Genomic DNA, 16270 nt, shown 5'->3' with positions numbered 1-16270 from the left:
AGGTGCGCGGGGCGGAGCGGGGACGAGCGGAGCGGGGCCGGGGCGCGGCGGAGCCGGCGGGGCTGGGCCCGCGCGGCGCGGGGCATCTCCGCGGCGCGGAAGCTCCTCCCGGGAGGTGCGGGGAGCCGGGGCCGGCGGGACTCCTCCCCCGCGCGGTGTGCGCAGCTCGCCGGGAAGGGGCTGGGCCGCCGCGGCTCGCCCTGCCGCATCCAGCCCTTTAAACATGGCGCAGGCCGCGGCGGCCGGGCGATGACCGCGGGCGGCAGCGCCGGACATGGCTCAGGCGCCGATTTTCCCCCGTTGCTCCTAGGGAAGAACATGCCCAARACCAGGGCGGGCGGCGTGGAGAAGGCGAGTCCCGAGAGCGCCGAGAGGAAGGGCTCCGGCCGCCCCCGGGCCGGCGGGGTAAGCAGTGCCCGGGCCGGGGCGGGCGGCTCCCGGGGGTCTGCTGTGCCCTCCGCTTCCCCCCGGTGCGAGCGAGCCGGCGTGCGGGCTGTCCCGGGGAGCCGCGGTGCTCCGGCCTTCGGGGGCCCCTCAAATCATTCAGAAATCGCTTAACTTTTASTACAGTCGGACTCTTCCCGTGTTTCCCCGTGCCCTGCCACAAATAGGCCCCAGGCTCGGCGTTCTCTCCGTGCCATCTTCCCCCGTCCTGTAGTTCTGTCACAGGCAGCTGGCCSCAGTCTGATTGTCACTTTGCGTTTAACTCCCAATGGAAATAATTGTGGCTATTGCATCAAATCCATTAGCCCCTCAGCAGCCTTTCGTGTGTTTTGCTGTGCTGAGAAAATCTCTACTCTCCGGGGTCTCAAGCCTGGCACAGACAAAGACGTGGCAGCGACGTCTCGGTTGTGCCAAGAGCACAGCAGGCAGGGAGCTGGGAACGAGGGGAGGAAGCTACGCTGGAAAATTTGTTGTTCGTTTCCTGTTCATGGTGTATTCAAAGCCCGAAGGCTCGGCTGGCAGGTGGAATGCAGTTCGCTGCTTTGGGCTTTCTCCCAAAATGCCCATWTTTAAACTTTTCACTGAATCTTCTGGGCTTTGAAGTACAAGGTTCATTGCTTGCAGTTGTTAAAACAATGTTTTCACACTATTTCTTGCTTTGAAGCTCCGTTTTTTTTAATAAGCAAGTTTTGCCTTCATTAGGCCTTTCAGAAATATTGGAGGCCTGGGAGTGTCCAATTGATTTACTTTTTCTCAGGCTGTTCTATTATAATCTCAAACTTGAGTAAAGTTTATTTGTGGACTAAGTTTGAGCCTTTAACTGGTCTGATTTTGTGTGAATTRTCTACATAGGAAGTTTGTTATTCATGAATATGCTAATTATTAAAATTATCCTGTGTGTTCTATCGTGTACATTGTTTGCTTTTTYGGTGTCTGTGTGACTGGGTATACTGAGGTATATGTTTAGTCAGCTATATTTGAGTTATCTTTTTTTAACTATTGGGACCCTTTGTTCCTTGCTTTTCTAAAAAAATGGATGCATATTTTTGTTGTTTTTACTGGCTTGCAACGTCTGAAAATTGCTTTTAGTTGAGTCAAACTGTAGCCAAGAAAAACTCCTTCTGGCCGAGTTGCATCTGTGTGTCCAGACACTGAGATTTCATGGTTGAAATCCTTGTGCCTGACATTCACTGCACAGGCAAACGTAGCCAGGTGGCAGGAGCCTGTAAAAGCAAAGGTGACAGGACTCCACTAATCTTTGCTAAATTTGACACTGCTCACTGTTYGTGTCTTGAACAAACCCCAGGCTCTGTGATGTCTGGCCCTGCCAGAGGGTTTTGCCATTTTCCTCCCTGGGCTTTGTGTAGACTCTATAATGGGCTTTTTTTCACCATGTACAACTGTTACACTTTATTTTGTATAATATAATAGATAAAAAGATAGCACTGTTTATCTCCCATACTTAACTGAGAGGTGYCATTCAAGGTAGACTGTAAAACTGATTCCTGTCTTCTGTGCTGTTCAGTTGAGCACATAATTTACTGCAGCAACATTTGACACCTCCTGAGAGTGGCTGGGTAGCTCATACTCTCTGGTTATGAGAGCTCTGTACTGGGCCTGGAYAGTTTTTGCTGTGTTATTCATGTTTTTTTTGGCTTTTTCTCTCTGAGGCCGCCTTCCTCCCGAGGAGCTCAGGCTTGGTTTCTTTTTTTTTTCAGCACCAAAGTTCATACTGTGAAGCACAAGGGTGGAGGCTGGAGTTAACTGTGGCTACCCCATCCTGCCACATTTTATGTGAAAGCTCTCTCAGACTGAGAGTTTACATTAGTAAAGTTCTCAGAGTGCTCAGCCCTGTTATGTTTCCACTTAGAAATCACAGCCTTGGTGGGGCTGGTGCTAAAAACAGTGTAATTTGCAGCAGGACATTCAGCTGTCAGCCTGCTTGCTCAGCCTGTAGTGGATGCYAGTTTGAGGTTCCCATAATCTCTGTGATGAACTGATTTTTGTGTGGGTCTGTTTTAGGAGAATGTGTTTATTGGTCAATCCAAAATCTACAACTACCTGAATTCCAACAAAGCTCCTGGTGCTCGTCCCCCGCTTCAAGARGAAAACTCTGTCATGTATCACGAGGTTAAATGTCAGGGCAAAACACTAAAGGAAACCTACAGGAAAGGAGCTGGTAAGATTGAGTTTTGGATTGCTTATCTTGTTAAATGTGTTCCCACTGCCCCCAATTCTMAAATTTTTGTGAGGAGGAGCCCAAATTTTGGATGCTGAGTGCTAAGCTTCATAGGTGCTTCTTTATAGTGATTAGAAATGGGAATGTTCCATAAGTTTATGGAGGRTAGAAGACCCATCTGGCTTGTGTTTAAAGGTGTGTTTAACAGCCTTGGTAATTTGTCAAAACACTTTGATGCAAACACTTTCAGCAAGCAGGTATTTTAATTCCCACTTGACGCAGGGAGTGTCAGGTGTTCTGGAAACTTGGGACCTTTAGTTCCTAATTTGGCTCCCCAGTTTTGACAAGGAAGTGAAGATGGCTTTAGCTTGTCCCACTGCTGAGGCCTTGCAGCTGTGCTTCTTTTCTCCTGTGAGACTGAAACATCTGTCTCAGCAGATGGGACTGCTAAACCTGATGATTTACTCGACATAAAAATGTTAYTCAGCTTTAAACCACGCTCACCTACCTCTGACTTGCTTGCCTGAGGAGGAGGAGGATGTGGTTGTAGAGGWGTAGGTTGCAAAAACCAAGAAAATGTTGGTTTTGGAGGTGTAGATTTCTTCAGTGCCAGTCCTTTAGCTCCCATGGATTTGGTTTGWGTGGCAYTGGCCACTTGGTACCAACATCTGCAGCTGCTGAGCCCAGCAATGCAGAGTCATTCCCCTTGTTTTTCTCTCACTTGACAGAACTGTAAACCACTGGAATTCATTTAAAGCACTTGGGTATAGTTKGCCCTAAGTTCAGAGCCTGACTTGATTTCCTTGTCACCAGGAAAAAAGAATGGTGGCAAAATAGTTGAAGGTGCTGTGAAACCAGAAGACCAGAAGGATAAGGAATGTGGATGCAATCCTTCGGTGCCCTCCCCCGATAAAAACCAAGAAACTGTAGAAACCCAAAAGACACCCCTGCCTGCAGACTGTGCTGAGGAGGCCAATGCAAAGCCAGCTCAGAAAAAGATGGTTAAAGCAAAACATGGACCAAGGAAGAAGTAAGTGGCTTCTTGTGGAATTGTAAAAGGGCAGCTCCTCATTTTCTCAAGAATATCACRCTTTAAAAACTCCAAAATTGCATCAAAGTATTTCCTTTGCAGAGGACTTGTTTGTTGTGAAAGCAAGGTTAGTATATTCTATCACAAGTTAAATATTTGCTGGTCACCTATGGAAAAAAAATTAATGAGCCTTTAAGACTTACTTTCCTGTGAACAAATGGGAATGTGTCTTGTCAGAAACAGAACAGTTGGAGGCTTCCTGGCTGAGCTGATACCCTTTCTCACAGTATCACAGTAATGTGACCTAACATTAATGAATTCCTTGCCAAGCAGTTTTCGTGACCTAAATTTTCAAGTGCCTTCTGGCAAGGCAYGCAGGGGGCCCCAGACTTGTAATGTGACCTTCAGTTGATTTTCAATGACATCTCACTTTTATTGTTCAAGAATTAGTACTGGAGTAATGGAAATAGTGTTGAGAAGAAAAGGGGATGTAGCTGTGGCTTGTAGCTAAGAGTACTGATAAAAAACACTGATTCATATTGATCACATTTCAACTTATCAACTTAACAAACAGTCTTAAATGTGTGTGTTTGTATTCTCTTTTTCTAACCCCTTAGAACGCAAGGAAGAACGCCAAACCGAAAAGTGACAGATTATTACCCAGTTAGAAGAAGTTCCAGGAAAAGCAAATCTGAATTGGAGGTAGTGCTTCTTGTTAAGTGACATTACTTATAATGTGTCARTGGTTAGCTGAAGATTTGGGGAAGTGTGTAACTATCTTTAAATAGTTTCCATTCCAAATACAAATAACATTGTGCTCTTGAAGTATTGTTAAAAGCATGCTTAAAATTTGGAAATGCTGGTCCAGTTTAGAACWGGATCTAGCTGCTTATATATTTTGGGGGGCAGAAATCTGTCTTTCTGCCAGTTTGCTGCAAATATGAGCTGGTTTAAAACAATGATTGTCACTAGTTGGTAATTTTCTTCCAGCTCTAGAATAAGATACAAAGGCTATCAACAATATTGTGGTTTTATTTGTTCTTGTTTATTGTGCAGACTGAGGAAAGGAGGAAAATAGATGAGCTGATTACAAGTGGGAAAGAAGAAGGAATGAAGGTAACTGCAATGCCAACCTAAGTAGCCATTTACTGTTTATTGTACAGTGTCTTGATGTTAATCTGTTTAATCTGAGAGTAGCAAAACTCAGTCTCAAGACCCTGCAATTCTCTGATGAAAATGCAGAAAAACTGCCACATACTGATTTTCCTTATGAATGGGCAATATTGTTCTCTGAAGAATATGTRTGTGCAGCCTTGGTCATAAATATTGAGGGGTCTTTAAAGTCTTTACAGAAATCCACTTCTGAGTTCTTCGATTGGAAGACTTCATGCCCAGCTACCCAGAAACTCAGGGTGTGTCCCAAATTCATCCTGCATTTCTTTCAGATTTCCATGTGTTGTGCTTCGACAGCTTTGTCTGCARTGCACACAAATTCCCTTTTGCAGCATTCTTTAATGACAAATCATTTCCTAGTAATCAGTGTATCTGCAATGATGCCAATCAGCTGGGAAATGAGAAAGTGTTTTCTTTTCAACTCAACAGATTGATTACATCGATGGCAAAGGGAGAGGAGTAATTGCTACTAAACATTTTAATCGAGGAGAATTTGTGGTTGAGTATCACGGGGATCTCATTGAGATCACTGAYGCCAAGAAACGAGAGGCTGTGTATGCTCAAGACCCATCCACAGGCTGCTACATGTACTATTTCCAGTACCTCAGCAAAACCTACTGGTAAGCTCAAGTTTGAGTGACAGAGGCTTTGAATGCTGCTAAACCTTTCCTTGTTTTCATGCAAATTTGTTATTTTTAATAGAAAATGTGCATTATGGAATCTTTTGGAGCATTGATMCATGGTCAAGCCTTGTGTGGATTCCTCCTCCTTTATCTGATTTGCACTTTGGGTTTTGCCCACACACATGCCCATGTCCCAGGTGCAATCCCACCTTTTGTTCTTGCTCTTTCAGTGTCGATGCTACAAAAGAAACRAATCGTCTGGGAAGGCTCATAAATCACAGCAAGTGTGGCAATTGTCAGACCAAGCTGCACGACATCGATGGTGTGCCTCATCTCATCCTGATAGCTTCCAGGGACATTAAGGCAGGTGAAGAACTGTTGTACGACTATGGAGACAGAAGCAAAGCTTCCATTGAAGCTCATCCGTGGCTGAAACACTAATTCATCTTCCTTGTTTTGGGTTTTTTTTTTATTTTTGGACTGAATGTTCTACAAGGAGTCAGTGAATATTTTTTTCCTGYCCTCACTTCCCTCAGCTTTCTTAGTGGACTGCTTATGGTCTTCCAAGCTCTTTAAAAACGACCTTTTTGCTTTGCAGTATTTAAATACCTATTACAGTTTTCCAGGCAGGCTTGAATAATTGACCTTAGATTGCCAAAACTTTTATATCAAAGGAAAACCCTCCTTAAAATTTGAATGCTTCTGCATAGTGACCAGTGCCACTTGAGCAGTGAAAGACTTGCACAGAAACTTTTATCACYGGGGTTGTGCTTCTGCTTTTGCAAGGAAATCTCACACTCCACTTTGGGGTGCTGAACTTGGCTTTATGACAGAAGTACTTCTGTACTTGGTCATCCAGTGGCTTGACTGCCTGTCAGACTGCTTTTCACAGAGCAGTGCTGACAGGCTTCTCTGAGATGGATGCTACTGTCATTCTCAAATAATTTGTGGTAGGAATGCAGTTTTTCCAGTGTCATACACTTTGTTGGCAKTGAACTTCAAATGCACTGGCACTGAGGGAAAAGGATGGTCAGATTGGCTGCTTTCTTTGGAGAAATGACTGCCAGCCAAACGAGGATGGATTTTGATAGACTGGGTTGATACTGATTACAGATGTGAAGATAGAACTTCACAGTGAGAATCAAGGTTTGACATTTACTTATTTTCTAAACTTTGACAAGGTACCTTTTTATAGTTGATGGCTGATTCTTGGAGGTGTCTCCCAGAGGATTTTAAAGAAGTAAAAGCTCTCTCCAAAAATTTTTATATTACCTTCCTATGCTAATTAACCACATCAGAAGCTATTTATTTACTGTGAATGCTTGAAGTAGAGCATAGCGGTTCCAAAAATAGGAGTCATCTTCATATGCAGCTTCAAACTGTAGTGATGGAGTTCATGCAGTGAAGAAAGTAGATTCCTTATTGCCTGGTCCTGTAGGTCTGTCCAGCACGGTCTGGTCCCACTGTCTCACATGGGAGTGGAGCACTTGGCATCTTGTGGATGTTGGGAATGTTACTGTTGGAGAGCCAAATCTGGGATATAGGCAGGCAATACAATGCAGGTCCTTTATGTTAAAGATGAATTCTTACCAGTTGGAATTTTTGCCAAGGCAGGCTTGGCATGTGTGTAGATGAAAATGGCTGTGAGCCATCAGCCACGCTTGCTGCTGGAAGATGTCAGCAAGGGATCTGTGGCTCTGTTAATGTCTTCTATTCCTCATGTCTTGAAGGCTGCTGCTGTTCCAGCTGAATGCCCTCTAGGACAATCTTAATGCTTGCCTATGTGATAGGTCAGATAGCAACAACATCCTGGTTGTGTGCTCCAGCAGCAAGAGCGGTGGCTCAGTGATGTATTTTTTAAATTAAAAACTTGAAGACAATGTCTCTGTAAAATAAAGAATATATTTATTATTGATGAAATGGCTGCTATACTACCTGTCTCCATTGCAGTTCATGAGCATTTTGGATGAAAGCTGTGAAAATCATTAGCTGTTAAATGCTTTATATTATTTACTGTTCACACAAGGCAAACTCGTCAGAGCCAGCCTGGGTATTTTCCCATTTCTGAAGAATGAACTGGAGACCTTTTCATTACGTGTACTGAGTTTCAGGTAAGCCTCATTGGCCAGCTTGTCTGAGTTGGCACTGATTTTTCTCTGGTCTCAGTAACAGAGACCTCAGCCATGTGTACAGTGTCCTGTTAAACTAGAGCACTTCCCTTAAGTCACAATTGGAATAAATTTTTTTTTGTTGTTTTATTTAAACATTTACTTGTTCTCTATCAGGTTGAATAGTTTAAAACCTCTGTATTTCAGCATCACTTTTGTAAATGAGAAAGGGGAAAGATCTCCCTGTTTTACATAAAAAGAAAATGTCTTCTCTGGAAGCTTAACTGGTAATTGAGTAGCACTGCGTTGGAGGATGGAAATAAAGCTCATGTTGCACTGCATATGTATCCTTTACTTTTCTAGGAACACATATATATAGAGATTTGTAGATCTATCTCAATATACTCACAGGAAGATGTAATTTGGGTGTTTATCTGTGCCTCACAGGAAGGCTTCATCTTCTAACAAAGTGTCACAGGGAAAGAAGCCCTTGGGTTGGGAGCTAAACTGCTTTTTTTAAAGGAGATTGGATAAACCAGGGAAGAGGATGGAGTTCAGATCACAAGTAAACATCATCTCTCTTCAGCTCAGAGATGCATCCTGACTGTTGCTGATTATGATTGCTTCTTTATTTAWTTTTTTCTGTGCACAAAGCCTCTGCTCAGTCAATGCAGTAACTGCCTTCCCTGCTGCCATGATCTAGAAATACATAATGAGGGCATGGCCAAGGCTTGTTGATATTTTGAAGATGGCAAAAGGACCTCAGTAGGTCTGTGCCCTGGCTAAAGCAGCTGGCTCAGGTCAGCCATCTGTGGTGGTGCCTTGCTAAAAAACAGACACTTGTTCCTGAACTCTGCCTTCTGCCAAGCCGTGTTCTCGTTGTGCACCCGAGCAGATGTGTGCACTGTCCTATATTTTTCATGCTGCCAGTGTAGGAGAGGGAATCAAAAGACTTCAGAGCCTGCTTTCACTTCTGAAGAGAGTAAGATCACAGTTTGATACCTGTCACTGCTGCTTTTATGTCTGTTCAGGCTTTTCTGCTCTGGATATTCCACCTTTCTAAATGGGGAACGTAATTGGTGTCTTTCAAGCCTCCTTCTCCACTCTCTGTTTGCCCTATATGCTTCCACTGGTGCTCAATCTCATTACTGGGGCCAACACACAGCTTGTGGCAGGTGATTGAAAGAACAGAGCTTATGCAAAACACAACTGCCTACCACAGGAGAGCTTCAGCTGTCAGAAATGAAACGTTTGGTGCATCTGTTCCASTCTGTGCACTGTCTGCACCTCAGTCCTTCATGTGGGCAGCTTTGCTTTCTTTGCTGTGCTTTCCTCCACTGTTCATCTCACGCACAAACAGCCACTGGTGAATGGCATGTATTTTTAAAATATGTCTTCCTCTTGGAAAATCATTTGGGCTGAGTGTTTTGATAGCTGGACAGGAGGAGTATGKTGTGGTACTCATCATCACAGGCTCTTTTAATAAGAATAAAACCAACCTTTGTACAAACGTTTTATTTTCTACATGTGGGTAATGTCTGACATTAAGAAATACAAAAAATGTCTGACAGTAAGAAATACAAAAAAATGTCTGTTTTAAACAGTTTCTGAAAAAGCAGAGTAAAATCTATTCTGAAAGAATATTATACAACATCATTTTAATGAGATTGCTCATTTTCTGCAGTAGGAGTGATGCTGCTTCTTCCAATCATTGTCTCCCAACGCCTCCAAGGCTCATCAATGCCATTCTCAACAGCAGTGCTTAAGTCCTTGAAGATTTTCCATGTTTGAAAGAAAACCTAAAAACATCAACARCAAAAAGCAATAGCAGAAAGGAAACAATAATGCACAACTGGAAAAGGAGGAATGTGCAGTGGGGTGGCTGTGTCAATGTGCTATTTTGGGGAACTTTGGGGACACAGCTTGAGCTTGTGGGTTTTGTGTAGAATGTAAATAAACCTTGGGGGCCACTGGGGTGCTCCCACAGCCCCTGAGAGGCTGGCAGGAGGGCAACTATTGAATTGTTGTGCTCAAAAATGCTTGTTTTTCCTAGAAAAAACAGACTCCCTGCTTGCCTGGGTGGAGGTTGCTTTCCTGTGCAGTGCTTTTTTCCACAGGAAGAGATTGCTTTATCAGGTTTTTAACTTTACATGGAGAGCAGAAAACAATTATCCACCCAACTAGGCTAAAGTTCAGCATCCATCCCTGGAGTCACTGTATAAGGAGTGTGCCATGTTCTCACAAATTCTGCCCAAAAATGTGCAGACAAACTTACAGCCGTTTGATGATTGTCTTCTCTTCACTGTCCTTGCTGCTGCCAGCGCTGCTGCCACTGGTTTCTTTTTCCAGTTCTTCAGTTTGGTCCCTTTTCTGGGAGATGATCCCACTGGGAAAAGAAATGCTTTTGTTTATTTTTGGTAGGTTTGTGCAGAGTGTGGCAGTGCATGTGTTAGACCCCTCACTGGGCAGTTGGGACATGGGTGAATGAGTGTTCACAGGACAGGGATGGAAGCCCAGYCTTTTCCTTGTAGTGAACTGAAAATAATGAATTATTATCCTAAATACAGCAATGTGATGTTGCCAGGGTTATGCTTTAATGAGAACACTCCACAGAGGAAAAAAATGGCAAATCATAATGGGGGTGAAAAGGAAATGTAATCACACTTGGATTTATACAAAAGTCCAAGGATAACAGGAAGGTGCAGACACAAATGGTGAATTTCTGCAGGGGTGGATTTGTGGTACCTCCAGTGCAGCCACCAAGGCTCACACCACGCCTGAGAACAGATGAGAGATTCCCAGCTCCCCTGCAAGGCAGCTGCCTGTTCCTCTTTCCACCCTACAGAGGAGAGAAGAAAGGCTTTGCCTCAGCTCTCGATTTTGTCATCTCACTTCAGTGTTTCTACACTCTATGAGTTGTAACCGCCTACTCCAGGCAACAGTTTCAGTTTGACCAAAGGATGTTTTTTCCCCGCTTGGAACCGGGTTAGATTTTCCCAGCCTGCATATTCAGTGTTTTCACTGCATGTCCTGAGCTGACCTCATTCATTTGGAGAGCTCAGTGGATCAAAGCCTGTGGCTGCAGTGGCTGCAGGCTGAGAGTAGCCAAGCAACACTTGACTGGATTTGGAAATAAAAACACAGAGCACTTAAAAGCTGGTGTGACATCAGGCACGGGRTAATTCTGAGGCAGATTCTCCTCTTGGGTAAAGGGGACAGTGAGCTGTTGGGTGACACTGCAGAGCTCTAAAATCTGCACAATAACTTCTACCCCAAAATCATGATGAAAAACACCACCAGTCACTGCCAGTCAGTCTTTGTGAGGATGTTTGTTGCCCTGTGTTGTACAGAGCTTATTTCCAATATGTAAAAGGCATTTTAGAACACATATTTATCCACTTTGCCTGCACAATTACTTTTTACTACAATTCCCATTAGGATTTTATGTGACTATTGAGAGGGAAAATGTTTTTTGGCTTAAGCTCTAACAGTGTATCAGGAGATAACCTCACAGATTACTCGACCTGAAAAGCAGCCCTGCCCTGCTCTTGGTGCACAGCACTGTGACTGAAATCCTCAAAACCTGAAAACATTCCCACTGTTACATTTTTAACTTGGCCTGTAATAAACTGTGCAACAGTTGGGAAATCMAAGCAAAGCATCCAGCTGAGGTGGGGAAGTGCATTTTGTAAATTCTTGGATTTAAGAGTAACTACTTGGCTTAACCTGCCTGTTACAGACAAGGCAAAGGGCAGGCTCGCTGTATCCAGGAGATATCTCAAATGAAATGTAATGTGCTCAGACATTTTCTGTCTAGATTAAGAATTAATTTATCGACCCAAATTGTTCGTAATCTGCTTGATGAGGAGGGGCAGAGGTTRGGAAGAGCAGCCTTGGTGGTGAATGAATTTGTAGCACCAAAATCAAGGCCCTTCCCACATTCCACCCTTTGGCTCACGCTGGTTCTGGTCCCTTGGAGAAAGACCAAACCCTTCCCTGAAAGAAATCACTTGCTTTGCACAGTACAAGAGCCTTACACAGACCTCTGATTGCCCTCTTAAAAACCCCACAGCCTATCACAAATGATGAAAGAGCTCAATATTCTGTTTCTAGATCACTGCCATACCCCTGTGGGAGCAATGACCGMAAATAAACCAGTGTTGTGCTGCAGGAGGAAGGAAATTTTGACTGAAGCAGAGCTGGAAACCCCCCCGTGCTCTCTGGTATGTAGTGTGGCTTTAGACACAGTGTGTGTGCAACTGCTGTGACTGCACAGATGAATTCTTGTGCATGAGAACCCAGCCTGGATGTGGAGTGGGAGTCACTGTGYGTAGGCTGACAGCGGGACAATTATGGGAAGAGGCTGAGAACTGTGCAGAGGAAAAGGGAGTTGAGTTTTTAAATTATGTTGTGTAGAGGCCTCATTGTTCCCCCATTTTTCTTTGCTCACTTGTACGCTCTGGGGAGAACAGGGGGCATTTACACACCTGGACAATTGCCTACCCCAACTCAGGGGCCCAAACCTGCAATACTCTCATCTGATAAGCTTCTTAGACATGAAGTAATTGTTACTAGTAGTTATCAGTTATTTGGTGACTTCATACTTTACCTCTTGTAGCACTGTAGCTCCTCTTGCACCACCAGAAGCTGAGCTTTCAGCTGGTTCCTCTCTTGCAATACATCTCGGAGCTCCTGTAAKGTGAACCGGGGCCGGTTGGGGTCTGTGAGGTCTATCACCATTTGATCTGGTCCAAGGTTGGGCTGTAAAATAAACAGTGGTGGATCCTGTAACCTCTGAAAAAACAGAGAACTCAGAGAGTAAAAACTCTAGATTTTATAAATAAGGAATTTTTAGAACTGGTATGAATTCATCACAATCCCGATTTTTTTTCCAAGCAGTTAATTATAGTTCTTCACATTTTTGAATTCCCTTGGTGACTGTGTTCCCAAGCCAAGTATAGGCCACAACTGTGAGAGGCTCTGGCCACAGCTAAAAGCAAAGTCTCTGTCCCAAAGAGTTTGCAATTTAGTTTGTCAAGAAGATGCTTTTATCAGCTTTTCTGYTGATGAGAGAGGCTGAGCCATCTAATGTCTCACCAAAACTCCGTGTCAAAGAGAGGTGAGAACTGAATTCTCCTTTCCTCATTTAGAACCTTTGTAGTAGTCAAGACATCCGTTTCCCTCACMCGGGATAACAAAACCTCAGCGTTTGCATACAGTTGTTTCTATGGGGCTGATGCTGTGCAAGAGCTGAACGCGGTGTTTGTACTCTGAACTCTGAGTGACTGCACAACTTTGCTGGCACTGCCCGTTGCTGAGCCAAAACGGGTGAAACCGGAGCGAGGGATGCGCAGCACCGTGACCCGTAACCACCCTGAAGGACAGAGCTCTAAGGCTTTCATGGCCAAAGTCGGGGAAGGACTTTTGTGAGACTCGTTCCGCTGACACAAAAGAGCCCACGAGCATCCGGCGGCCCATCGGCTGTCGCTCAGGGGGCGCTCCGCAGCCGCACGCGGTGGGCCCGAGCTGGGGAAGGGGCTGTGTCCTGTGTGTCCCGTGTGTCCCGTGTGTCCCGTATCCCGGCCGTGTCCCGTGTGTCCCGTGTGTCCTGGCCTTGTCCCTTGTGTCCCGTATCCCGGCCGTGTCCCGTGTGCACAGTCCATGTCCCGTGTGTCCGGTTCGTGTCCCGTGTGTCCCGTGTGCCCCGTGTGTCCCATGTGCCCGGTCCGTGTCCCCCGTGTCCCGTATCCCGGCCGTGTCCCGTGTGTCCCGGCCTTGTCCCCTGTGTCCCGTATCCCGGCCGTGTCCCGCACCCACCTGCGGGGCGCTCCCTCGGCTCTCCGCCCGCAGCTGCTCCAGCTCCCGCCGGAGGCTGTCCCGCTCCCGCCGCAGCTGCTCCTCGGTCACGCTGCTCTCGCTCACCAGCGCCTCCAGCATCTCCAGCACCCTGACGATCCTGAACTGCAGCCGGGCGCGGGCGGCGGGCAGCTGCGGCCCGGCGCTGAGCTGCAGCAGGTCCCGGCCCACCACGGAGGAGATGTCGTAGACATCCGCGGCCGTCAGCTGGAACGGGCTCTTCTCCAGGGCGCTCTCCGGGCCGCCATCCTCCTCCTCCTCCTCCCCATCCTCCTCCAGCTCCTCCTCCTCCTCCTCCCGGCCCCGCTCCATGCCCGCCGCTCCCCGGCGTTCCCTCCCAGCCGGGCCGGGCGGCGCTGCCGGCGGAGCTGCGGGCGGAGCGGCTCCTCCCGCCCCCGGCGCTCCCATGGCGGCGGCCGCGGCCCCGCGGCGCTTCCCGCCCTGCCCCTTCCCCTGAGGAGGCGCCGCCCGCCCTGCGCTGCCGGTGAGGAACTGAGGGCTCCCGGTCAGCGCTGCGAACCGGCACCGAGCCGGCTGAACGCCTCGGCCGCTCCGCAGCGCCACATCCGCCTCGGCGGCTCCGGGAGCGGGGCGGGGGGACTGGCGGGCTCCGGCCGGCACGGAGCGGGGAAAAGRGGCTGAAATCGGCCCCGGCCCGGAGGATCGGCTCCTGCCCGCCGGGAGAGCCGCGTTCCGCCGACGGGCGGGTGAGGGGAGAGGCGGCGGCGGGAGCGGGGCTGAGGGGCCGGGCCGGGCCCGCGGGGAGAGCGGACCCCTCAGGCCAGGCCAGGCCAGGGGTGGATCGGGCTCCTCGACACGGCTCTGTCCTGGGATGCGAACTCAAACAACAGCGACACGGCTGGTTTATTTTGGTTTGTCACGTTTTAGGGGATTTTTGGATGCCAGTGCAGCTTGTTCCTGACACAGCCGTGATCCTGTGCCATGTGTGTTCTCCCCCAGTAGATCATGGCTGACTGGGCCCCCATAGCGAAGGAGTACGATCCCCTCAAGGCCGGCAGCATCGATGGCACGGACGAGGAGCCCCACGACCGCGCCATATGGCGGGCGATGCTGGCACGGTACGTACCCAACAARGGCGTCACGGGAGATCCTCACCTCACACTCTTCGTAGCCAGGCTCAATCTCCAGACCACCGAAGAGAAGTTAAAGGAGGTCTTTTCCCGTTATGGAGACATCAGAAAGATCCGTCTGGTTCGAGACCTCGTCACGGGATTTTCCAAGGGTTAYGCGTTTATCGAGTACAAAGAGGAGCGCGCGCTCTTGAAGGCCCACAGAGATGCCAACAGGCTGGTCATCGACCAGCATGAGATCTTTGTAGAYTTTGAACTGGAAAGAACTCTCAAAGGATGGATTCCCCGGAGGCTTGGWGGTGGGTTTGGAGGCAAAAAAGAATCCGGGCAGCTGCGGTTYGGAGGACGGGACAGACCTTTCCGAAAGCCCATCAATTTGCCAAACATGAAAAATGATTTCTATGGAGAAGGATCGTCAGAGAAAAGAAACTGGTCTCGTGAGGGAACAAGGGACTGGAGAACAAGGGAGCGGGACCACGAGMGGAGCAGGGACAAACGCTGGCCAGAAAGGGAGCGGTCATGGGCTTGGGGTGACAGTGAGAGAGAGAGGGACTCCAGAGAAGAGAGGAGCAGGGGCAGGGAGAGGAAGGACAGAGACAGGAAGGACAGGGACAGAGACCGGAGCAGGGAGAGAGATGSCAAGAAGCAAAGAGATGATGATAAGCACCGATAGGTGACCGTGCCTTGTCCCTGGGGTGTGTCACCCACGGTTCCAGCAGCTCGGGGCTGTGACAGCATGCCCAGAAMAAGCTGTGGTGGTGCCATCTTGTGCCTGTGACTCTGCTGCCAGCAGCTCTCTGTTCCTAATGCAGTTCAAATGTGTGTTGAATTGTTGTTTAGAGAAAATAAACTTTTGAATTCATGTTTTTAAACTGGTGAAGGCTGTAAGGAATGCACCGTGTGTGCAGGCATCCCACTGAGCTGAGCACACACCATGTCTGGGACCTGCCTGGGTGCCTGGGTTAGGGGTTATCTGTGGGCCAGATGTTCACCTTAGTTATGAAACAGTCCTGTGCTGGACACAGGAACAGCAACAAACTGAAACTTCCAAAAAACATGCCCCAAAACAGAACCTGATGGGAAGCAGTTTGGTTTTTGTGAAGACACTGGAACAGGCAAGGCCTTCAGTGATACTGTGCCCTTAACTAGTTGTGCCAGGTGAGGGAGAAGCATGGAACAAATCCACTGTGGGAAGATGAAACTCCTTTGAACAGAGGAATGTGCACCACAGGGCAGTAAGCAGGTCACAAAATGCCTCATGTTCCTGATGGATCCATGGACAATCCCTGAGGGAGGGTGTCATGGGTAAATGTGGTTGCAGCTGCACCCACTCTTTCCTCACCCTTCCACAAAGGGTTTAAATCCRTTCTGGAAAGGGTTTAAATCCATTCTGGAAASAGTTTGCTGCTGGCTGTAGCTGAAYTGGGGAAAACAGAGGGCAAAACATCTTTTTCAGGGGTAGGATGTGTAAATACAGACACATCTTTTCCATTAAGGAGCTTACATTGCATTCTAGAAAAGGCTCTGTCATGTTCTTTGTCATCATAAGCCATTCCTAAATATATAAAGTGTTTTAAATGGTATTTCATCAGTGTTTGGATGGCTCTGGTCCTACACCTTGTCTGGTTTGAGGCTGTATTTCCATGAAGAGTTGTACACAGATCCATAGGCTGCATCCCCCAAGAAGGGATGGCATTGCTTTCCACAAAAAAAAAAGGACATAAGTCTTGCAGAAATACGTGTTTTTCAGAAATATTTATTAAACT

General features: G+C 47.2%; 3 protein-coding genes across 6 annotated transcripts; 2 read left to right on the top strand and 1 right to left on the bottom strand.

Annotated features, from left to right (window-relative positions):
* Positions 1-168: 168 nt before the first annotated feature.
* On the top strand, positions 169-7942 carry KMT5A (lysine methyltransferase 5A). The gene is made up of 7 exons (XM_057378873.1): positions 169-405; positions 2467-2623; positions 3437-3653; positions 4271-4355; positions 4710-4769; positions 5256-5446; positions 5680-7942. The coding sequence occupies exons 1-7, from the start codon at positions 250-252 to the stop codon at positions 5888-5890; spliced, it is 1077 nt and encodes a 358-aa protein (XP_057234856.1). The 5' UTR covers positions 169-249; the 3' UTR covers positions 5891-7942.
* Positions 7943-9016: 1074 nt separating this feature from the next.
* RILPL2 (Rab interacting lysosomal protein like 2) lies at positions 9017-13821 on the bottom strand. Its single transcript, XM_057378871.1, has 4 exons — positions 13375-13821; positions 12167-12318; positions 9833-9943; positions 9017-9356 (listed from the first exon to the last, which is right to left on the bottom strand). Exons 1-4 carry the CDS (start codon positions 13819-13821, stop codon positions 9320-9322), a joined length of 747 nt encoding a protein of 248 aa, XP_057234854.1. The 3' UTR covers positions 9017-9319.
* Positions 13822-13833: 12 nt separating this feature from the next.
* SNRNP35 (small nuclear ribonucleoprotein U11/U12 subunit 35) lies at positions 13834-16252 on the top strand. Of its 4 annotated transcripts, none has more exons than XM_057378867.1 (2): positions 13834-13897; positions 14302-16252. In XM_057378867.1, exon 2 carries the CDS (start codon positions 14380-14382, stop codon positions 15175-15177), a length of 798 nt encoding a protein of 265 aa, XP_057234850.1. In that variant the 5' UTR covers positions 13834-13897; positions 14302-14379; the 3' UTR covers positions 15178-16252. The 4 variants fall into 4 exon arrangements, with proteins under 4 accessions (XP_057234850.1, XP_057234851.1, XP_057234852.1 ...); XM_057378868.1 differs by having other exon boundaries at positions 13843-13897; positions 14374-16252; XM_057378869.1 differs by having other exon boundaries at positions 13844-13897; positions 14377-16252.
* Positions 16253-16270: the final 18 nt, after the last annotated feature.

The sequence above is a fragment of the Malurus melanocephalus genome, unplaced genomic scaffold (genome assembly GCF_030028575.1).
Source record: "Malurus melanocephalus ecotype Western Australia unplaced genomic scaffold, MMel_1.1 scaffold_377, whole genome shotgun sequence".
In the NCBI taxonomy this organism is placed as follows: Eukaryota; Metazoa; Chordata; class Aves; order Passeriformes; family Maluridae; genus Malurus; species Malurus melanocephalus.
The sequence above is the reverse complement of the archived record's forward strand: the minus strand, read 5'-3'. Positions and strand labels throughout refer to the sequence as shown.